This window comes from Podarcis filfolensis (genome assembly GCF_964270895.1).
Source record: "Podarcis filfolensis genome assembly, chromosome: 2".
Taxonomy (NCBI): domain Eukaryota; kingdom Metazoa; phylum Chordata; class Lepidosauria; order Squamata; family Lacertidae; genus Podarcis; species Podarcis filfolensis.
Window position 1 is genome coordinate 44395710 of NC_139605.1, and position 23122 is coordinate 44418831.

General features: G+C 42.8%; 1 protein-coding gene and 1 long non-coding RNA gene across 4 annotated transcripts in view; both read left to right on the forward strand.

The window, feature by feature from the left end:
* LOC310757698 overlaps window positions 1-6160 on the forward strand; it is a 36026-nt gene extending 29866 nt beyond the window's left edge. Inside the window, exons 3-4 of the long non-coding RNA XR_014545426.1 lie at window positions 363-648; window positions 1519-6160. This is a non-coding gene — a long non-coding RNA (uncharacterized lncRNA). The remainder of the gene's footprint in view (window positions 1-362; window positions 649-1518) is intronic.
* The window catches only part of BICD2 (BICD cargo adaptor 2), an 85039-nt gene that overhangs the window by 31319 nt on the left and 30598 nt on the right, over window positions 1-23122 (forward strand). For all 3 annotated transcript variants that reach the window (XM_083603021.1, XM_083603020.1, XM_083603022.1), the window contains exon 2: window positions 22170-22382. In XM_083603021.1, coding sequence (XP_083459147.1) covers window positions 22170-22382 — 213 coding nt within the window. The remainder of the gene's footprint in view (window positions 1-22169; window positions 22383-23122) is intronic.

The following is a 23122-nucleotide window of genomic DNA, read 5'->3' on the forward strand; positions in this document are numbered from 1 at the left end:
TTCCATTTTATACAAACCAAAAAGAAAAAGAAAAAAGAGAAAAAAAATTAAAAAGAAAAAATATTAAAAACACATAAATTTCATATCATATTTTCCAATAACATATTTCCCTGACCTCCTCATACCTCCCCTTCTTATATTCCAGTTCAAATTGTTCATCCAGCAAATCCTTATCTCATAGCATTACAGCTATAAACCTTATTTTCTATCCATCTTCTTAAATTATTGTAACTTATACTTTTACTTATGTACAGAAAAGAACTATTTTTTCATATTCTTATATACCATTACAGCTGATAACCCCTTAATTTCAATCCAACATCACTCAGTATTCCTTAATATTACAATATTTTTGCAAATAGTCTTTGAATTTTTTAAAAAAGAGAAGCAAAGGAGATCTGAAGCCACCCTTTTGAAACTGAGCACTATTCCTGGTGCTAGTTATGGTTCACATTATACTTGCAGAGTGACACAAATGAGGGGTAATGCAAACCATGGTTTATCCCCCCCTATAAGCCAGTGATTGAAACCATGGTTTGAAGTGATTTTGCAAGCTGTGGTCAGAAGGGATCCTCGTTTGCCTTACACAACTTTGCATCAGTACACATAAAAGAGAGGGGAATTGTTCCGAAGAGGGAATAAATTACCGTATTTTTCGCTCTATAACACGCACCAGACCATAACACGCACGTAGTTTTTAGAGGAGGAAAACAAGAAAAAAAATATTCTAAACGAAACAGTGGATATATGATTTTTGTGGTTCATGCTGTGGCCACAGACATGTGATCTGACAGTGAGTTTGGAGTAGCCCAATGCAAAAATCCTGAGGATCCATGTGGATCCATGCTTTGTAACCACGTTTTTGCACCACTGCGGCCCCAGGCAACAGAGGGTGCGTGATTTTTTTGGTGCAAGATGTAGCCATGGACATGCTATGTGATCTGATGGTGAATTTGGGGTGACCCAGTGCAAAAATCCTGAGGATCCATGTGGATCCGTGCTTTGTAACCACATTTTAAGTGGGGAAGGAAGGAAAAGCACTCAAGGGACAAGGAACACGTGTGGGGTGTGTGGAGAAGGATGCTGCTAATAATGCAGAAGAGGGGTTTAAGGGGACAAGGAACACGCGTGGGGTGTGTGGAGAAGGATGCTGCTAATAATGCAGAAGAGGGGTTTAAGGGGACAAGGAACACGCGTGGGGTGTGTGGAGAAGGATGCTGCTAATAATGAAGAAGAGGGGTATAAGGGGAGAAGGCTCCTCTCCCCTCCCGCTTTGCTCCTTTAAAGAAGCAGGCTCTCTGTCCCACTCTCCTCCCCACTCCGCGGCTCTTCTCCCACTTTGCTGTTTCAAAGTGAGCCACGGAGGAGGGAAGGAAGGGGAACCATGGATCCTCTGCTCACGACTGCAGCAGATCGCCTCCGCCACCCGCAGGCATTCGCTCCATAACACGCACAGACATTTCCCCTTACTTTCTAGGAGGAAAAAAGTGAGTGTTATGGTGCAAAAAATACGGTAAGTGGAGGTGAGGGGAATAAGTGTGCCCCAAACTAGTTTCTGTTTTGCAAAGCATCATTTATAAGGAGTTTTGTCTGTACTAGGTTGCAGTCTGATTTAAATTAGGGAGTCCTTTTAAGTACACCATTGACATGAAAGCATTGTGTTAGTGTTGCACAAGTGCAGAAAATTTTAGAATCTTACTATAGATGGCAAATACCCATGCATGCTACAGAAAGATAGGGAACAATGTCCATTGTATCTGGAATGAATGTAACATTACATGTAGTACTTAATGCTGTCCAGCAAATAATAGAATGGAAAGTCATACACACTAGCAAAGGTGCAGAATTCCTCCTCTAGGCTTGTGGAACATGAGGATTTAATATCTTAGCTCCATTATCTTGGAGAGCATGCCTGCAAATGCTGCTAAATCTGATTTTAAGCTCTGCTCATGTTGTTTGACGTGATGGCTTCCTGTAGGGAACGACTTCCAAAGTAGGCAATAAAACAATATTTACTCACAGCTGACTGCAATAAGGAGTTTATTTTTAGCCACCTTCACCACAGAAAAAAACAATAATCGGGTTTAGATAAGGCTTTTAAAACTTGGACTGTTTCCCTTGGTCCATTTTCCATTTATGTTTTTGTAACTGATTCCACCCTACCACCCCAGCGAGTGATAATCCTAAACAATTATTTATACACTGTCTAAAATCCTAATTCTGTGGGGCAGGTCTGATTTGATTTCTATATTGGTCTGTTTTTCAGTGGCCTTATATCAGGTTTTTGTGTATGTCTTTATAATTTGGATATTCTATCAGTAAAGCTTTGAGTCTCCAAGTATCTTAATCAGTTCATTGTTACTGAAGGTTGTCAGTGTCACATAAATTGTGTGACTCTTTTATGACCATATACCTTCTAGGAAACTGACCGAGCATGTGCTGGGTAATTGCATATAACACATAACTGTGGCAGATGTATTGGGACTGGCCAATGTCATACAACAGGACGTAAGGTCATTGCTACTTGGACCATATGGTTGCTCTGCATATCCCAGTGTAGCCAAGACTGCAGCTGCCTTGCTTTTGTTGTATGCTCTGCCACAGCTTATGACTGTATTTTGTACACAGGCAAGGGATAAGTGGCCACTCTAGAATGAAGTACACTGGAAACATAATCCAGCACAAATTAGCTTTTCTTAACGATGATGAGGATGATGACAATAATAAGAAAACATTATGATTAATTTATTAATAATTTATTAATCAACTTCTACACAACCATCTCAAGGCAATGTACAATTAAAATAGCAAAAAAATATTTAAAAACACAACAAAATCAGATACACGTAAAACTCAAATCAATACAAAAAGTAGATACTCATGGCAAGGACCCATTTATCCAGCTGGGAAAGCCTATCAGAACAAATTTTTCTTTTAACCATTTCTGGAAAGTGCCTTCCCTGCTGAAGACATTCCCACAGTGGAATTGCATTCACGAATTTGTGGGAACCTTAAGTTGTTTGAAATCTTCCAGTTGTGAAGATGATCCTAGACGTAATGGCTGTTTCTGATCCTTTCTGGCATGGACAAAAATATATTGGGAGCATGAGGGCCAGACCCTGTGGAAAATTTGGGCACATAGCTGCCCTATCCTGCTTCCTGCTCTGTGCTGCTCAGCTATGTCAAGAGTTGCCTTCATTTTTGCTGTGTTAACCGCTTGACCCAATGTTCAATATTTTCAGCTCACATATGAAAGTTTGTATTTCCTTTTTTTTGAGCAGCTTCGCCGTTTCGTAGCAAGAATAAGTAAAGCAATACACTTTAATATCTTGAGGTTAATTCAAGTTGTGCCATGCTGCTACATTGTCTGATATTTTGCTCTGCAGTTGAAGCTTCCTCTGAGCAAAATCTGCCCATTGTGCTCATTGAAAACTATGTAGCAGCTTTGATTACCATTTTCCTGTGTGCAGAGAGAGCACTGTTTAGGCATTATTCATAGAAGATGACTTCACTGTTACATCAGCACTGCCTTCAAACCCTGGCAAAAAGCACTTTTGTGTTTACAGAAGCAAAATGGCATCAAATTAGGGCAGTGAAAGAGAAGCTGCGTTTATTGCGACTTCTTATGCTAAGGCCTCACAGAAAGCTCATAGATCTTGTTTCTTAAATGCAAAGGTGATCTGAGAACTGCCTCTTTATCAAACATCTACAGAAGTTTATACCAGGGTGGGCATCTGTGCAGTGTAAGAAGCTGTTGGGACTGATGGTAAAAACATTCCTTTTTAATATACAAACTGATCTTTTGAAAGAGAGAAAAAACCCTACACTGCTGAATATCAGCCTTGTGCTGTAAAAATTCCAACTCCCAAGCAATTAGAAGGGTAATAGCAGCAGGGCATCTTCTCCACAGCAGGTGAATAGTTTTGCTGAACTGTAATAACTTCAAAATTGCATACCAGGCTTTCTGACCTGAATCATTAGTCTCTGTTCTAAGAGCATGACAGACCTCTTGTTCAGCAGATGTAGCTTTTAAAAAAATAATTAGCATCACCTTTGATAGCTGCGATGTGCCGTTGCCTTGTTTTAAAGCCTGGTTTAGCCTGCAAAATGGATCCCTGTTCTTCAGCTAACTGTAAAGCTAAGTCTGGAAAACAGGAACTTGGTTCTATTTTTAAACACAGTGCAGGCCACTTGCTGTTGTTTTTGGACAGGTACCAAAATATGGCAGTTCCCACTGGCACAATGATATTAGAAAGAGCTGAAATGTTGAGACACTGAAACATTTAGATGTGAATGGGAGGTAAGAATTTCAGTTCAGGTTATTGTGTGGTTTCACCTGCTGGACTTGAGGTTTGATGCTTCTCTCCCCCCCCCCCATTACCTTGCCTTTTACTGTGCTCCAGGCTCCCTTTTTATGTCTCCATCATTGCCAGACATTAATATCTAGTATATATAGCCCTCCGTAGTTAAGATTGCTCAACCTTTTTCCTGGCTGCATATGAAAGGCAAGGCAGAACATCCTTATCTGTCCTCTACAATACTGTACAGATAGACCAACATCAGCTGTATAGGAAGAAGAATCTGTGGAGGCAGCCAAGAGGATTTTCAAAGGTAGTTCTTTAAAGAAAAGGGGAAGAACTTGACCAGCTGTAGAAAAGGGTACAGAGAGAGTGTACCGATATATGTTAATGCTGGAAAGTAGCCTTTGCATTCTCCTGTTAGGCATAAAACTGCTGACATTTCTCTTTTCCTGTCCAACATTGTTCTGTATTTCCCCATAACCCTTCCTATTGTTGTTCCATATCATTAATAAATCTTTTTGACTTGCGATTTTGTGTGTGGTTATTGCACAAAGCACCGAGATCATCTGAGGAAATCTGGGATGTCTGCATTTTCATAGATATTTCCGAAGGCTCTGTGTTTGGAACACGAGCAATTTCCTTTTGGAGAAGCAAGGTTGATAAAGACCCCGTTGGGGGTCTACTTGTGCGACTTTTTCTTGCCTCGCCCGAGAGCCAGGATTATGACCTCAGCTGCCTCAAGGGGGGCATCGCATGTGCTAGCAATGGGACGAACCAGGACATCAAGCATGAGAGGGATGCATGAGACTTGCAGTAACAGACATGGGTTTCCGAACCTACTTGGATAAAGAGACAATCTGCGTCAGAACAGAATAGCCAAAGGCCTATCTAGTCTGACTCCAGCACCCTGTTCTCATAGTGGCCAACCAGATACCTATGCGAAACCTGCAAGCAGGACCAGACAGCATTTTGCTCTCCTGCTGTTTTTAGCAACTTGTGTTCAGAATGATTTCCTTGGTTTTCCCCTGTTGGTTTTCCCCTGCAAAAAGCATTTTTGACATGACAGCTTAAAAATAGCCATCTGCTATTAAGTAATGTCATATGATCCTATGATTTCCTTCTGCTTGCATGGTTAAAAAAATCAAATCTAAAGGAGTTCTGCTGGGCAAAAATCAGGACAGATGAAAGAAACTACTCCTTCCTGTTTTCCATTTTGTAACTAAATGTTGGCACTGCTTATTCCTTGGAGACCTCTGACCAAATATATCTCCAGAGAGAATTATCCATTTTGTTTTGTTTTGTTTGGAATGACCTTGACTCGCCGTTGACCAGTGACATCACCATCAGGAAGGCTTTGTAATGCAGGCTGCAAGTTCCTTCACACAGATGCTCTAGATATTAGTAGCATTTAAATGGATTGCTTTTTAGTCATGTTTCTCAGCCTCCCAGTCAGTTTGGCACCAGTATAGGATGTCTGTGGCACCTGGAGCCTGCCTGTGGCATGAAATGGAAGCTGGCAAAATGCCTTGGGTAGCTCCAGAAGGGGGAGGCTGGATGGGAAGAAGTAAGAAAGCATTTGCAGGATCAGAACAGTCAGGGAAACGGATCAAAGAGGTCACAGGCTGAAGCTAGGTAGGGGAGAGTAGCTGAAGGAAGAGCTGGCAGGCAGCTTGGGAAGACCGAAAAAGGAAGAAGACAGAGGAGGGACAGAAGGAGAACTGAGAAAGAGAACTGTCACAGGCCAGCATTAGGGATGTGGGGTGGGAAGAGAGAAGAGTGAATAGACAAAAATGCAGAGAGCAGAGGTGCAAGAGAACATGGCTGGAGCAGTGTCAGTTGGGGATTGACACCCATACCCAGTACAGAAGAGAGCTGGGCTGGGGGGCAGGTGATATCCAAGGGGGTTGTGGAGCTGGGGAGGGGCTTAAGTACAGAGTGTATTGCTTAGTTTGCTGGCACATTATGATGGTTCAGAAAAACAGACTTGTGGGGGGTGGGACAGGACATTATCAGTCAGATGGGCAGGGGTATAAGTAATAAATTATTATTATTAACATTTCCCAAAAAACTTCAAAATTGCTATTCAGTGCAGCCTTTACCATCCCTTTAATTCCGCTGCCCCTGCTTCTGAAAGAACAAAAAAACTTTAATTACAGTCAGCAGAATTATTTGGGGAACCTTTAATTTTTCTCCTCCTCTGCAACTATTTTGCTATGTTCTCTGAAGATCTCTGGCTGCCCTTCTGTTTTTAAGCCACTTAAAAAAAGCTCAAGCAGCTGTTGGTTTAGCAGTTTACTCCCAAGCAATCTTTGAGCTCCCCAGGATAGCATTTTTTTCATTGTGAGTAATGTGGTTGTGGGCAGCCAGTCAGTCCTGTCGAAGGGCCATCAAGATGATTTCCTTCCCTTCAACCTCTCTCCTGCCTCTTCTGGCCTCCTGAGAGCAGGGCATAAGGAGGCACATGGCTTGCAGCGGGAAAAAGAGGAGCTGAAAAGATGCCACGCTAAATGCCCAAGTGTGTTTTGGCATGGAGGGCTCACTTGGCATGTGTGTGACAAGGATCTCATTTCCAAGGCTGTGAATAACGATTACAGCCTCAACTGTGTGTAACAAAACCAAATTGCCACTCCAGTGGGGCAAACAGTGTTTGATTTCCTGTTTCCTGGTCAAAAGAGTTCACTTTGTTCAAAGAGGAAAAAATAAATGCTGACAAATGAAGCACCCTCCTTGCTGTGACTAATGTCCCTTGGCTCTTGATGCCATGTAATTAATTGTAGGATCACATAATTTCTCACTTTGGAGAATGTGGCTGATTTATGCAGTGTTTGTAAAACGTTTCAAACACAGAAGTGAGGCCTAACATCGAAGCTTGCACTAACTTTTTTGGGGGACAGCTCCATGCAAGCAATCTGTATGTGCCTGAAAAAACAGCAAAATATCCACTGGCACCTTAAAAGACTTAACACCTGTGAGACTAGACATCCAGTGTGGTGTAGTAGTTAGTGTGTAGTACTAGGACCTGGGAAACCAGGGTTCGAATCCCCACTTTGCTGTGAAACTCACTGGGTGACATTGGACTAACCATGGCCTCTAAGCTTAACCTACCTCACAGGGTTTGTTCTGGGGATTAAATGAGGAGGGAGAGGACCATGCACACCATGTTGAGCTCCTTTAAAATAAGTAGTAAATTTAATATAGCATAAATCATGGGTAGACAAACTAAGGCCCGGGGGCCGGATCCGGCCCAATTGCCTTCTCAATCCGGCCCGCGGACAGTCTGGGAATCAGTGTGTTTTTACATGAGTAGAGTGTGTGCTTTTATTTAAAATGCATCTCTGGGTTATTTGTGGGGCATAGGAATTCATCCCCTCCCCCCAAAAAATACTCCGGCCCCCCACAAGGTCTGAGGGACAGTGGACCGGCCCCCTGCTGGAAAAGTTTGCTGACCCCTGAATGTACTCCAGCTTAAGGCTACCCTCTAGCAAATTTGCCTGACTAGCTTGCAAGAGAAATAAGACCACCCAGTCAAAATAATGAAGAGAATCACACTGGTATTGGGGAAACCATCTCATTAACTGAAACTGACAACACACCAGAAGATGATTCCAACCAGTCTGAACAGCAGCAACAACAGAAACTTTCTAAAAAAACCAATAAGGATGGTGACAGGGAGTTCTGTAACTTGGGTGCCATCACTGAGGCCCCATCTATGCCAGACATTTAAAGCAGTATCATGCCACTTTATGTGGTCCTGGGAACTGTAGTTTGTTAAGGGTGCTGAGAGTGCTTAGGACCCACTCCCATTTCCCTCAAAAAGCTACAGTTCCCAGAAGAGGGCTTGTTTGTTAAACCACTCTGGAAGTTGTACCTCTATGAGCGGAACAGGAGTTTCAGAACCCTTAACAAACCACAGTTCCCTGGGTTCTTTTGGGGAAGCCATGACTTTTTAAAGTGATATGATAAAGCTTTAAATGCATACTGGAGATGGGCCCTGAGAGAAGGCCTTGGGTCTCAAAAGCAATGATGGGAGCACTGTTAGTTGAGGGAACTCAGATTTCAAAATTCAAACACTTGCTCAAATGACTGTTCAATAATCCAACCAGAACTGCAGAACTACATTTAATAATTACAGGGTTGGTTAGAGGAAGGGAGGGTAAGGGTAGGACATATATTACTTTGCGTGATGATGGACACACTTTGCTATCACGTGGAAACTGGTTTAAGTTACTCCCATGTGCAAGTTGTTCTAGTGTAGGAAACCATTTGCCATCAGCAGATCATCCTGAGGTCAAGGCAGTTTTCTGTATGCCAATGGAGCTATGTTTATTTGGGGCATTTGCTGTGGTGCTTAGGAATTCTCTATATTTGTACCTTTGAAGCTTAAAGGTAAAGATCCAGTCGCGGACAACTCTGGGGTTGTGATGCTCATCTTGCTTTACTGGCCGAGGGAGTCGGCGTTTGTCCGCATACAGCTTCTGGGTCATGTGGCCAGCATTACTAAGCTGCTTCTGGCGAACCAGAGCAGTGCACGGAAACGCCATTTACCTATTTACCTATCTACTTGCACCATGTGCTTTCAAACTGCTAGGTTGGCAGGAGCAGGGACCAAGCAACGGGAGTTCACCCCGTTGCTGGGATTCGAACCACCGACCTTCTGATTGGCAAGCCTTAGGCTTTGTGGTTTAACCCACAATGACACCTGCGTCCCTCACAGGTCAAACTAGCTGCGACATGGGTTGATTTTTGAGGGTTGCCTCTTTGTGGTGGTTTTTAACTTTTAGACCAGCTTTACTGCCTTTTTCAGAAACGGTCTAGTAAATGTTCAAGGGTTGGGGGCTATTTAAAAAACAAAACAAAACAAAACAAAAACCTTGAAAATATTGGCTGTGGCTGAATTCTTACTGCCTTTCACAACCCAAATATGTTCCCTTTTCATGTCACCATTTCTGGTCACCTAGAATTTGTGAAGTTTCTTATACATGCACATCTAATATAGTCCTTTGGAAAATGGAGCAGAGAGCAAGACCATGGCTTTCCCTCCCTTCTCTGATCTTGTTTGGATTCTAGAAGACGAAAATGAAACTGAGGCTCAGCAGGGGCAGTTTAATGTGCTAATATTCCTTAGTGCCCATTTCTGAATCCAGCTAATAAGGGTCATGTTTCTGGATTGCTGGATTCTTTTCTTATTCTTCCCCCTTAAAGAAGACGTTCGCTCAAGGCCTAGTCACTTAACAAGGGCAATGGGGAGCTCCTCTGAATAAGACTGCTTTATTTTTAATGCTTTGCCCCGCTTTCTGCACCAGCACTTTCTCTTGGGGTGCTTCTTTCCTTGACTGAATTACAATAAATGCCTGTCCATGCCCGTTAGCTTCCAAACACAGCATTATTGTCAAGGGGGGATGCTGTACATGGTAATGTAAATGTAATGGGGAGAATCCAGCCTGCCTTGAAATGTGCCTTGTGAATGGGCGAAAGCAGCAATTAATGTCTCAATGTTGGTTCATCTGTTGAGTACAATTAGCTTCATCTATCAGCCTTTCACTTCAGAGAAAAGGGCAGTGTGGCATTTATTAAAGGACGGCCTTGTTCTGCTTGACATTTCAGAGCCACATGTCACTGGGTGTCTCAGCTGGAGGAATGGGTGAGACTGGGGGACACAGCAATGTATTTGTGGGACTTGGATTGAAACTGGCAGTGCCTTGGAGATGTGGAAGCGAATGTAGACCCTCTGCTTTAGAAGTGGTGGTGGTGTGGGGAGGGACGGGGTTCCCAAGTGTAAATGCTTTCCCTCTTTTTTGCTTTCTAGGAAAAAGTTGCTAGACAGACATCTCGCCCCCTCCCTACCACCCAGCAGAGCGCTCCATGGGCTATTAGTGATGCCCCTTCTCACACTTCCAGCAGAAGTGTTTAATTGGAGCCTGCTGTGAGGAGAGCTCTGATTCCAGGAGGCCTGCAGTGTGATAAAGGTTACATCATTTCACTGCCACTGTGGATTGTGATAACATGTTGAGCTCTTTTTACCCCCTCCTCCTCCTCTACACACACACACACACACACACACACACACACACACCTGTATCTTCTTTATGATGACACACACAGGGAAGGAGGGTGACATAGGATAGCACTGTTGCTTTTCAGTGCAGCGAAAGTCAGTGCAGCAGATATTTTGGATGGTGCAGCCTCCATCAGGTGGGGCAGTTTGGGGCGGTTCATACAAATGCGTTGTGTTAAAATGGCAAATTTGCAGACAAACAGAAGTGGTGTTTGCGATAGCCTCTTGAGGGAGTTGGGGGAGGGCCGCAGCAAAGTCATAGAGCATTTGCTTTGGGTGCAGAGTCTGTGGTGTTCATTGGCAGCCTAGATCTTCTTCAGTTTCTCCCTCTCTAGTGTGGGAGGAAAAGTGCTTGGCTCTGCAAATTGGGAAGAAGTAGGGTAGAGAACAAAATGTTTTATTAGGCTCTTAAGTGCATACATGGTGTTATTTTGGCACTGCTTAGATTACTAGTGGCATTGGGTTCAGCTGCTGGGGACATAGACAGCATCTTCATCCTTAATTCCTGGATCACCTTCCAGGCTTCCCCCCTGGGCATTTTATGTGGATTTACTTCAGGTATTCCCTGTTTGCATGCTGTCTGAAGGTGTATCTAAGCCTACACTTAAATCCACATGCTTTACAGGAGATCACAAAAAAGAGAGAAAGAAAAGCAAGCGGGTTTTCTCCAAGCTTTTCCTGTGAAACCAGCACCTTCTCTCACTGAATACAAAGTTTTACTGTTTCTGCATAAGCCAGCAGGTCTTTGCACATAAAGGGAAAACAAGCCACTTGAGCACAATGCCTGTGGCACCTAATACACTAGCATATTCAAATACAGATTCTCCAGTCATGTAGGCGGAATCCTAAGGGCTTTTTGACACATAATACAGCAGCAAACTTGGATTCAAGACCAAGTGCACGCTTGGAGAGCTGCACTCTGATGAACATACCTGTCTGACAGATATAAAAAGACCCTAATGTAGATGTTTTTTGTTGATGAGCTGATAGCCCTGATGTTGAATGATTGGCATGTGATATTGATCATCCTCTAGCTGGTATAATCTGGAGTGAGAAACCTCAGGCCAAATGCAGTCTTCCAGATCTCTCTAGTTAGGACTCTTCCTCTAGCTCCGCCCCTTCTCAGGCTACACCCTCACCAGTCTTGCTCCATGCCCTCCTCAAGCAGTACTGCATCCTGGAACTACTACTACTACTACTACTACTACTACTAATAGTATTTTTACCCCGCCCATCTAGCTGGGTTTCCCCAGCCACTCTGGACGGCCTCCAATAAAATATTAAAATACAATAGTCCTCTGACACAAAACCCCACATATATTAAGTAAAATAGAAACATCGCCACCCAGCCCCAACCCCACTCACCTTTCTCCCCTCCACCTCTTTCCCCCTTTTCTTCCTAATGTCTCAACAAATGAAACTGATCTGTAAAAAATGTTACTTGGAAAAAAAAGAGAGAGAGAGACATTTCACATACTTTTGTAAACACGAGAAAAACCTGCTGGATCAGGCCAGGGTCTCGTCTAGTCCAGCTTCCTGTTGTCACAGCGGCCAACTAGATGCCTATGGGAAGCCCCCAAACAGGACTTGAGCACAACAGCCAGCACACAGGACTTGACTAATGCTCAGCATTTCAGGAATTGTATACACATGTGTGCAGAAGTAATCCTCATTGAGTTTAATCCCGTGCACACCTTTTTTTGAGATGAAGCCTCATTTAGCACAGTGGGGTCTTCTTTGAGTAAGCATGATTGCTGCTTTATCCTTGTACCATTTTGTAATCAGAAAAAAAACTTTAAATGAACTTACTTTTTTAAAGAAAACCAACACCACCGTATTCTGATAATTTTTGCTGAGGAGGAATGTTTGGATGTGAGTTTTCAGCTGGAGGTAACGAGTGATTAGAATATGCATATGCAGGGCATACACTAAAGCCTGATTTAACAGCTTGAGATGATTCTTCTTCTGGATGTTACTGTGCCATCCCCAGATTAGTCTTCAGTTTATAGAGATTCGTGTCATCGCCATGCTGCTGACCAGTGTTTGACCCCATAGCTATATCATCCTCTTTATACATGAACCTCAATCCTTCTGTTCTTTTGAGAGGGTTACAGCAAGGTTTCAAAGAATCACGCTCGTTGGAAACAAATATGTAAAAGTCAGAATTGGCTAGAATTATTATTCTCCTGGGGTAACTGCTTCCTAATTACTTAATTATTGGGGCGGGTGCATAAGAAGGGGGAGGGGAGAGGGAACGGAACCATTTTTAAAAAAACCTGTTATAATAATCCCAAACTGAAGATATGAATCTGAACTCAAATTAATTTCGGATCTGGATTTGGGCTGGGGGAATGACCTTCGTATTTTTAATCTATTTCTGGGATTCACTCAAATCCTGATCTTGCCAAGATTACAATTTATATTTTCCGATAGGCTTGAAATTTGTATTTTAACCAATTAAACTGCATTGCAATGGCAAGCCTGAAAGCTTACCAAGAACAAAGGGTTAAAGACTAAGGGTGATATTCAACTGAGTTTGTGGTGAGATGGGGCTAGGTTTATGTCTTTGTGTCACAGTTCCTAGGGCAGCGGCTATTTATTTTTATTTTATTTTTTGCGAGGGGAGGGGTTAGTTGCGCTGCAGGATAGTAGCGCTGAATAATTTCGGAACTCTTGCCCTGTAACGCTGCAGGCCTGCTTGGCTTGAGTTGTCTGGTTTATTAACCTTAACAAATCATGTGGAGGCTGCTATGAATTATGCAGGACAGCCTGACCCATTTGCTGGCAAATCTGTTTGCAGGGCAAGGCAGGTCACGTGCGGTCTGTGGGATTGCATTGGCAAATAAAAGCTTTCTAGCCTCAGAGGTGCTCAGTGCACTCTTTGCCTTAACAGTACATCTATTGTTCAGCCATTAGGAAGTAATTGTTTGGGGGGGGGGGAGCGAGGGGAATGCTGGAAATATGCCATGCCAGAATTCTGTAAAGCCTTCCAGGTGTGATCTGGTCAGGTGACATGTCTGCCGTCAAGCAGTGGCTCAAAATGCCTGGTTTTGGTGTCAGTGTAGCTGCTTAGAACAAGAGAAATTGCTCTGGAGAGAGGGCGGGTGACGGAGGGAACTAGGATGGGATTCTTCTGCTTGCTATTCATTTATGGGTACATTGTATATATTTTGGCAAAGGGCAGTATCCTGACAAATCGGATCAGGATTCTGTATGCCAGCAAGAGTGAAAGCACTGCCAATACATCTCACACAGAGCCCAAGTATTCTGTCATTTATGCATAATGTAGCCTGCAAATTTTAAGTCAGTGCAGTCACAAGTACTGTCAGAGATAGTTTAGGGAGATGGAGGGGCCTGGAATGAGTGCACCAGACCATCTGTCTCCTAGGGTCTCCACATGTCTAAGGGGGCAGGGAGGAATTACTGCAGCTCTGTGCATTCATTGTAAAACAAAACGTGTATGTGTATGTCTGTCTCCATCTCCCCCAGCACCCTCTGTGCAACAGTGGCGGAAGATCACCCTGTGCTAACTACAATGAAAGGCGGTGTTATTTCTTTATGGATTCTTTGAATAAAATGGATGTGTCTTGAGTTCTTTGGCCTCTAATTATTGCACTAATAAGTGGAACGGGATGGCTCAGGAGACTGACTGTTCTTTCGAGCCAGATCTGTTTGCCTTTAGTCAGCTGGGACCAAAAGCAATTACTCGTTGATGGATGGCTAGTGGCCCATGTGTGCACATTCAATGGCTTCGGGGAAGTTGCTTGCAGACAGATGTCCGCACTGCAACAAACTCTGGGGATTAAATTCAGCCGCTGTCTGACCGTCTGGGGCTGGCTGTATTTGGGTCTGGAGCATTGCCAGAAAAGCACAGCAAGCCCAAGTGACCTAATGATATGGCCTCTTCTTTTCCAATGCATTGTACAATCAGAAAACCCGGGAATCCCATTTCCCACACCCCACCCCTTCAATACTTTGTATATAAAATATTAATAAAGTTGAACCAGAAAGTAATGTTACATTATAATATATTTGTGCCAGGAGCATTGGAAATAGGTTCCTTGTATACATCCTGCCTCTTGAAGCTCCAAGTAGGACTAGATAGGACATTTGAGATATGCTCAGTACGAGAAATTCAGAGAACACTTGTTTCTGTTCTCTGTTCTTTTGTCTCTACCTCCAATTTATTTTCTACCATGCTGCCTTCCATTCTTTCTTCTCATTCCCTCTGTCTCTTCTCATGGTTGGCATTTTCTCCGTAATCCTGCATCATGTTTCTGTTTCAAGCTGGTTCCAACCTGAAGTTGTGTAGCCAGTTGGTCTGTATAGCGAAGTACAGTGGTACCTTGAGTTACAAACACTTCGGGTTACAGACTCCGCTAACCCGAAAATAGTACCTCGGCTTAAGAAATTAGCCCCAGGATGAGAACAGAAATTGTGCAGTGGTGGTGTGGCAGCAGCGGGAGGCCCTATTAGCTAAAGTGGTGCCTCAGGTTAAGAACAGTTTCAGGTTAAGAACAGACCTCCGGAATGAATTAAGTTCTTAACCAGAGGTACCACTGTACAGGTACATTTCCCAGGTGTGTTCTTTATTAGCTTGCCATAAGGAGCTTCAGAATGGCAGTGATGGATCAAGGGTAGGTATATGGCCTCACATTCTATGACGCTCATGCTGTGGTGATGCCATTTTATGAACTGCGCTGCACATGCACTGTGTAACCACTTAGAGTTTTTGTGGTTTGTTTGTTTTTTTTCAATCAAGTGGCATATAAATACAATGGAATACAAATAAATAAAGAATGCAAACATGGCGAGGCTAGCCTTTTGCCCTTCATTTAGTGCTCTCGGCCATTTTAGAGAACTTTAAAAATTATTCTGGATTTTTTTTGGGGGGTGGGGAATGAGCAGCTTAGAGGGAAACGTTCAGAAGATGTTGAGTGCAGAAAGTCCTTCTGTATAATTGCAATGTCGTGTCTGCTTTATGTCAGAGGCGTTGTTGCCTGACTGCATGAATAAAAGTAAGTCAGCTTCAGACTTAAAAGGTGTGGCTGCTCTTTGCCTCCTGGTGACATTAGTTAAAGAGACACATGATGTGACCATCAGCGCAGTCAGCACTTCTCTGCCCTAAAATGGGGAAATTCTGTCATATTGTGCATCAGCTTTACCTGATGTAATCAGGAGTGGCAGGAAAGGGATGTGATTTGGCTGTGGTTACACCTTTCAGGTAACATCCAGTTTGGCCCGCATATATATAGTGTATTATTTATTTGGAAGATTTATATCCCATCCTTTAATCCAGATGATCCTCAAAGTGGTTTTCACAGGATCTGTAATAATACACACACCCCAAACCCATATAGCTCAACAGCCCTTCTTTTCCTGGTCAGATGGGGTCAGAGTGTGCCTCTCTTCAACTCTGCAGTGCAAGGGGAGCTTGTAGTTAAAGCTGAGTTTCTTTTGACATGGGGGAGAAGGCAGCAAACGCTCTGCTGCAGGTCTTTTCTTCCTGGCTGATGGATAGGGAAAGGGTAGTCTTCCCTTGCTGCGATGTTCTTCCTGGGAGGCCGGGGGTGCAACCCACTGGAAAACCTTGTTCTCCTGGCTTAGCCCAGAATGTGCTGTCTTTCTGTTCTGCAGATCCACAGCAATTTATTTATGCCTTAAGAACTATTACCTCCCATGCCTTAGTTATTCAAATATCATTATGATCTACATTCACAGTGTCAGCTCCGTCAGCGTGTATAATGAACTCCTGTCTATCTGAATGTTCATTATATGCCTCCATTGCTAATTGTATTTATTTAATAGATATCGGAGACAGCTCCCACTTTTTTGCAAGGTTGGCATTCTCCTTTAATTTGTAAAATCCACTTCTCTTCTTGTTTAATGCCCTGGATTTTTTAAAATGAATATATTGATGGGAGAATCAATGAAGGGGAGTAGAAACAGATTCAAAATGCCAGCAAAGATATTTCCAGATCAAGAGAGAGGCTGTGTCATCTTCTTAGTGTGCTACTCTGAGTTTAATCTGTGAATTATTTTTCCCTCCTGACACACAGCATAATGGAGAAGATAAATTTGCATATTGCTAGCTCCACCTGACTACTAGTCCTGTCAAGAAACACATCAATAATGATGCACAAGGTCACAGCAGGATGCATAAAGTATTCCTAATCAGGCCATAATTGCTGTGCTGGAAAACTTATTAAAATAATATAGTAGGAGGTATGCAAATTGCTTACCACCCCTAAACGCCTCCCTACTAAACACTAGCCACTAAAATGTTCTTTAATTGCTATATTGTTTTTTTAACATGTTGCATATACACAGTATTTAAGTTTGTGTTGGCCTCCCCGTGGTTCTTGCAGATGAATAACCAGCGGTTCCAAATTGGCAACTTATTTTGTTTGCAAGGTTAATTTTGCTCGCTTGAAAACACACCTTAGCATTTAAAATATTTCATCCTATGGCTCCACTGGTATGGTTAAAATTACAATGGCAGCAGAACTGCTTGTTCAGCAGGTGTAAGAGAATCATAGGCAGCTTTTGAACAGAGAGATTAAAACTGGGCATCAGCACTTGCCCCCTCATGGTGTGAAAATGCAGCTGTGGTAGCAGCACCCCAAAACTACCATTGTTTTGTATAGATGGTAGAATCAAGTGTCCCCCATCATCACAATTGTACTAGGCTTGTACTAGGCTACAGTTCAGAATATTCTCCTCTGGTCAGATCAGTGTGTGTGTGTGTGTGTGTGTGTGTGTGTGTGTGTGTGTAGGGGACTAGAGGATGAGCTGCACAGTTGGCTGCCTGGCCATTTTATCGCCTGCCTCAGTGCTAGAACTGATGGATGCACAGTTCACTGTTGAGATGCAGAAGATCAAAACAGGGCATAATGTGTGTATGACTAGAGCCTTTTTCAAGCATTAATTTTCACGCTGAGGCCAAGCAAGGTGAAAGGGGCTATGGGCTGTGTATGGGCATGGTGTCTCACTTAGCAATCAGCCCTTTAAAATCAAGGGAGAAGTCACAACCCGCAGGGAAGGCTGCAGAAGTTAATGCTTAACATAGTAATAGTGGAAGTGGGGGCAGGAGCAAGGCAGTGCTACTTTGGGGGGTGAAGCCAAATACATGACCCCACAGCCATTTTCCACCCTGTTTGTCTTCTACCTGTGCGTAATGTGTAAAGAGGCCTTAGGGGAGGCAGACGTTTGGTATACAGTGATTTCTGGAAGACCCCTGCAGAGTACAAACAGCATAATGGCAAACTGATTAGAGGGCTTCTGTTCTAGTAAGCAGTGCATAACTTTTGTAAAATAAAATAATAAAAGAAATAATTGATGGCTAACTTGGTTCTAGCTATAAAAAAACCTGAGCATGTGGGAAGGCATTTGGTCTGAACGAAAGATGTGCATCTGTGGCCATTGGCCTTGTGAAGCTTTTGATATGCAAGCTCACAAGTTAGGAGTTTCAGAACAATGGGGATGTTTTGTTTACACCTGCCCTGTGTGCAGGAGGGCAGGCCTTTTAAAAAATGACATAAATCTACATGTGCAACTTGTTGTGTGCTCTTGCATGTGCATTTTAAAAGAATCATATTATTGTGATGAACAGTTACCTTTGTGGCACAGGAAACAAGAGGTGTCAAAATCCATAATAGCTTCATGGGGAAAATATCGACTGTGTAACCTGAGATCAATCTTGGACTTTATTCAAACGCTCAGAAATGTCAATAAAAATTTAATGGTTGGGGGGTTTTTGTTTTGTTTTTGCCTTGTTTCTTTAATTGCAATGAGAAATGTTGAGGTGGCTGTACAACAAATGTATTTGAAAGGAAGAATGCCTTGCTGAAAGGTCTGAGAGTATAAACTGCCATGACAACAATTCTTTACAAGTTCAAATGGGTCGATAGGAATGAGAAAAGAAAGTCCTTATGATAAGCATCTGATTTATGAGCTTAAAAGGAAAGGCAAAGGTTCAGTTAGCATGATATCTTAAGAACTGAGACCCCAGGTACCACTGTGGGAGGCAGAAATCCTTTATATTGTATATTTATAACAAAACCAGACCTTTTCATAAAATGCGTTGGATTTGGAAGCAGTCTCTCCCTCCTCCCCCCAATATAGCTAGCATTTCACGAATTTTAAGAGGCCCAACACCCAGGAAAAGGCATGCTGCAAAGACCTTAAAAATAAAAACAGCCAGTTGTGTAATAACAAATGCAAATTGTGTGTGTGTGTGTGTGTGTGTGTGTGTGTGTGTCTAATAGTGAGTTTTAACTCACATACCTCAATAATAGGAAGGTGCATAGTATTTGCATGTGTGCATCCATACACTTAAGTGTGTGTGTGTGTGTTGTAAGGTAAATGTAAAGGGACCCCTGACCATTAGGTCCAGTCTTGGCTGACTCTGGGGTCGCGGCGCTCATCTCGCTTTATATGCCGAGGGAGCCGGCGTACAGCTTCCGGGTTATGTGGCCAGCATGACTAAGCTGCTTCTGGCAAACCGGAGCAGCGCACGAAAACGCCGTTTACCTTCCCACCGGAGCTGTACCTATTTATGTACTTGCACTTTGACGTGCTTTCGAACTGCTAGGTTGGCAGGAGCAGGGACCGAGCAACGGGAGCTCACCCCGTCGTGGGGATTCGAACCGCTGACCTTCTGATTGGCAAGTCCTAGGCTCTGTGGTTTAACCCACAGCGCCACCCGTGTCCCAGATAGGTGTGTGTTGTACTAAGCGAAAAATATTGTCATTTCAAAAGTCTTTTATGCAAAGTACTTACCATATAGGGACTCGGGTGGCGCTGTGGGTTAAACCACAGAGCCTAGGACTTGCCGATCAGAAGGTCGGCAGTTTGAATCCCCGCGACAGGGTGAGCTCCCGTTTCTCAGTCCCTGCTCCTGCCAACCTAGCAGTTTGAAAGCATGTCAAAGTGCAAGTAGATAAATAGGTACCGCTCCGGCGGGAAGGTAAATGGTGTTTCTGTACGCTGCTCTGGTTCACCAGAAGCAGCTTAGTCATGCTGGCCACATGACCCGGAAGCTGTACGCCGGCTCCCTTGGCCAATAAAGCAAGATGAGTGCCGCAACCCCAGAGTCGGTCACGACTGGACCTAATGGTCAGGGGTCCCTTTACCTTTTACGAACCCTATATATCAAGGACTTGTTCAAGAAGAATTTTTCCTTCTTCAACAAAAGCTGAAAATTTGCAAGCTTCATCCACTTCATTCCTGTGCCTGGAAATTTTATTTGCTTCTGATGAAAGGAGGAAAAGTTACACAGATTTTAGATTACCCATAAGGGCGAATAGGAAACATAGCTTTATGCAGAGTGACCTGGAACACAAATTGAAGATTGAAGCAGACAGAGTACATGACTCAGAAACAGGTAAAAGAAGTCCCGATACGGACAACAATTTACAATGTGATTGATTTTGATATTAGAAATTGATTTGCGTGTTAAGGGGGGATTATAAGTTTTTGTAAACTTTGCTACACTTTTTTGTAGATTCTTATTTCAGTTATATTGGTTTGCTAATACCCTAACATGTAGAGATCTCAGTCATTTAAAGCTGCTGTGTGCAGTTGGAACTCATTTTACAGTAACTTGCACAGATGGCATGTTACTTTCTGTCTGAAATGTGACGCTTTTTAATTTCCCTAAGGACTGTTGTGTGAACCTGGCCAGAATTTCCTCAATGGGTATTTGTCTCTGGTTTCTCTAATTTGCTTATCTGAAATCAGATTCAATCTGATAGGAGAAATGAGTGGGTGGCTTGCATACAAGATGGCACAGACATGTTCAATCATATGCTTCAGTCCTGTTTGTTCAATAATTACCATATCAGCGAATGCTTCCTATCTAATATGCTGAAGTAATTAAATTCTGAGGCCTACTTCTTGCATGTAGGAAATAAATTTCCTCCTGTGATGACAGATACGGTCTGAATGGCTAGGACATAAATGGCCAATGGAAAACTTCATAGATCATTAAACAGGGAGCAGTGTTTGGAGAAGGAGGAGAGATCCTGGGTTGCCCTTGACCAGGTTGAAAATGCAGCATTCGTACCAGCAATCTTTATATGAAATGAAAGAAAGAACTGGCATGTTGAACATACCAAGTCACTTGAAAGACTCAAATCTATCTTGGAAGGCAGTAGTTGCAAAAGACATAGTGTAGTTCAAAGACAGCATTCATTTCAGCTCTTAGGATCCCGATGAGAATATGGCTCCTTAAAACGGTAGGACAATTTGCCTTTATAAATACAGTGGTACCTCGGGTTACAGACGCTTCAGGTTACATACTCCGCTATCCCAGAAATATTATCTCAGGTTAAGAACTTTGCTTCAGGATGAGAACAGAAATTGTACAGCGGTGGCGTGGCAGCAGCAGGAGGCTCCATTAGCTAAAGTGGTGCTTCAGGTTAAGAACAGTTTCAGGTTAAGAACGGACCTCCGGAACGAATTAAGTACCTAACCAGAGGTACTACAGTATATTAAAATTATTTGAGCTCTCTGAAGAACTAATTGCAGGTGTCTGATAACACACAAAGAGGTAAATTGAAACACAACTTGGAGCAGATTCCAACTTGGTCATGGGGAGAAAAATAGCTTGTTAGCAATGAAGTTGTAAAAGAAAAAAAAAAATCCCAACAAATTTACAGTAGTACATGTGAACAGTATATATAGATTTGGTTTAACAATAAGAGTTCCTAATCATTATACATCTATAGTAAAAATAATTGCTCTTGGTAATGGGGCAGGACTCTTTGAGCAAGTAGAATTCTAAGAACTGTTTTGCATATTAATCATAGGATTCCCTGATCACCAACTATGTGCTTTATGCATGGCCAGTATGCTTCAATGTGTACTTTAGGGTTCTGGTGGGTGGCCACCCATGTATCACAGCCAAATGTTTTTCATGTTAGCCTTTTGTTTGGTGTTCTTCAGAGCAATTGAGCCAATTTATTTGAAGTATATTAAGGTAATCTAGGGAACCTTCTAGTTCAAAATAAGTGCTGGGCTGCCTGAAATAGAGGGAAATGATGGACAATAGAGCCCGAGGAAATTACCTCAGAAAGCAGCGTTGTGGCTTGTTCTGAATTGACACCAACTCCTATATTTTAATGTTATTGAAGGAAATAGGGCTGTTCAGACCAGGAGATATATGCATGTAGACCCTCCTCATGCAGAAATCTCCACTCAATTTATGGTTTTGGTACATGGCCCTTAGTGCATTTCTGTGCCTCATCCTCAGATCTGTAAAATGGGAATTATAGTGATCCAACTGACAGGGATGTTGTGATAATTTCACAAGTGTTCACACTTGATTGTTTTAAACAATTACTTGACTTACAAGGTTGCCATTTTGAAAAATGGGAGTTCTCTTTAGCACAAATACAAATCCTCACCTCACAACAAGGAGATAATCGTGTTAGAAAAGGAAAAGAGCACAATGTTATATCCAACCAGGTTGTCCCCTTACTGCAAGGATTCCTACCTGTGCAAGAAGACCTCTTATTTTCTCTCTGCATGCTTCCCCAATCTGTTTTGGGGTTCACCAACCATCTGGAGAAGAGTTGGGGCATGCAGGGGTGCATGAGGATGGGAGTGGAAAGGAAAAAAGACAGCTTCACTGGTTACAACTCAGATACCCCATAATGTGTGATATACAGCAAGTATTTATGTTTCTGCCCATTAACGGATTTGGGGAGACTGATGTACTCTTCAGCTTCTTAACCAGGGTATACTCAATGCACAATAAACATTCATGTTGCTAAAATTATTCATTAAAGATCTTTCTGATTTTCCCCCAGGCTTTTGGCCAGGCTCACACCAACCACAAGAAAGTAGCAGCAGATGGAGAGAGCAGGGAAGAAACCTTGATTCAAGAGTCCGCCACAAAGGAAGAGTACTACATGAAGAAAGTAATGGAACTGCAGACAGAGCTAAAACAGCTGAGGAATGTCCTTGCCAACACCCAGTCTGAAAATGAACGCTTGAATTCTGTTGCTCAGGAACTGAGAGAGGTGAGAGTTATTGGCCCATAATGCCTGAAGTGCAAAAGCTCTGAGGCTATCTTGTTGGAAAGCCATGCCTATTTATGTTTCTGATAGACTCTTCTTAAATTAGGCATGCTGGGGACTTTCAAAGGCATTTCTCTATCTTCCATTCAGTTCAGCAGGGCCCACGAAGTCGCTCCTCAAACTAACTATATCTGTCCATATACATAAAAATGCAAGGCTGTTGACACGTTGCTGTTTGCAACTGCAGTGTGAGGTACAGCAGGCAAGTGGCCAAGCCAGAAGCACAGTTTGCAGGTGGCCCAAGTGAACTGTTTAAGTTGCTCTGTGAAGTGCCTCCTTTCTCTTTTAAAAGGGTTTGGGGCAAGCTGTGAGGGGATCTGCAATGGGGTGGGTGTGGTGTGAAAAGAGGGGATTTGGTCAGATGGGACGGAAGGGCAGATAGCAAAGGGGTAGGTGTGGTTGGAGAGCAGAGCAAGTAGGGGCGGTAGCCCCTAGTTAAAATCTAAACGTTAAAACCATGTCTCATTAAAACAGATAGTTTTAAGGTTTCCTAAAACCTGCATACAAGTAGCAGTGAGCTAAAAGTAATAATTAGATGGCCATCCTACATGCCTGGAGGAGCAACAACAACTTAATTTATCTTTAATATGAAAGGATGTTGGATTATTGGGGTTTTTTTGTTTTGTTTTATTTATGAGCTTCATATGTTGTTTTTGAGGTTAGCCTGCTGTGAACCCTTCTAG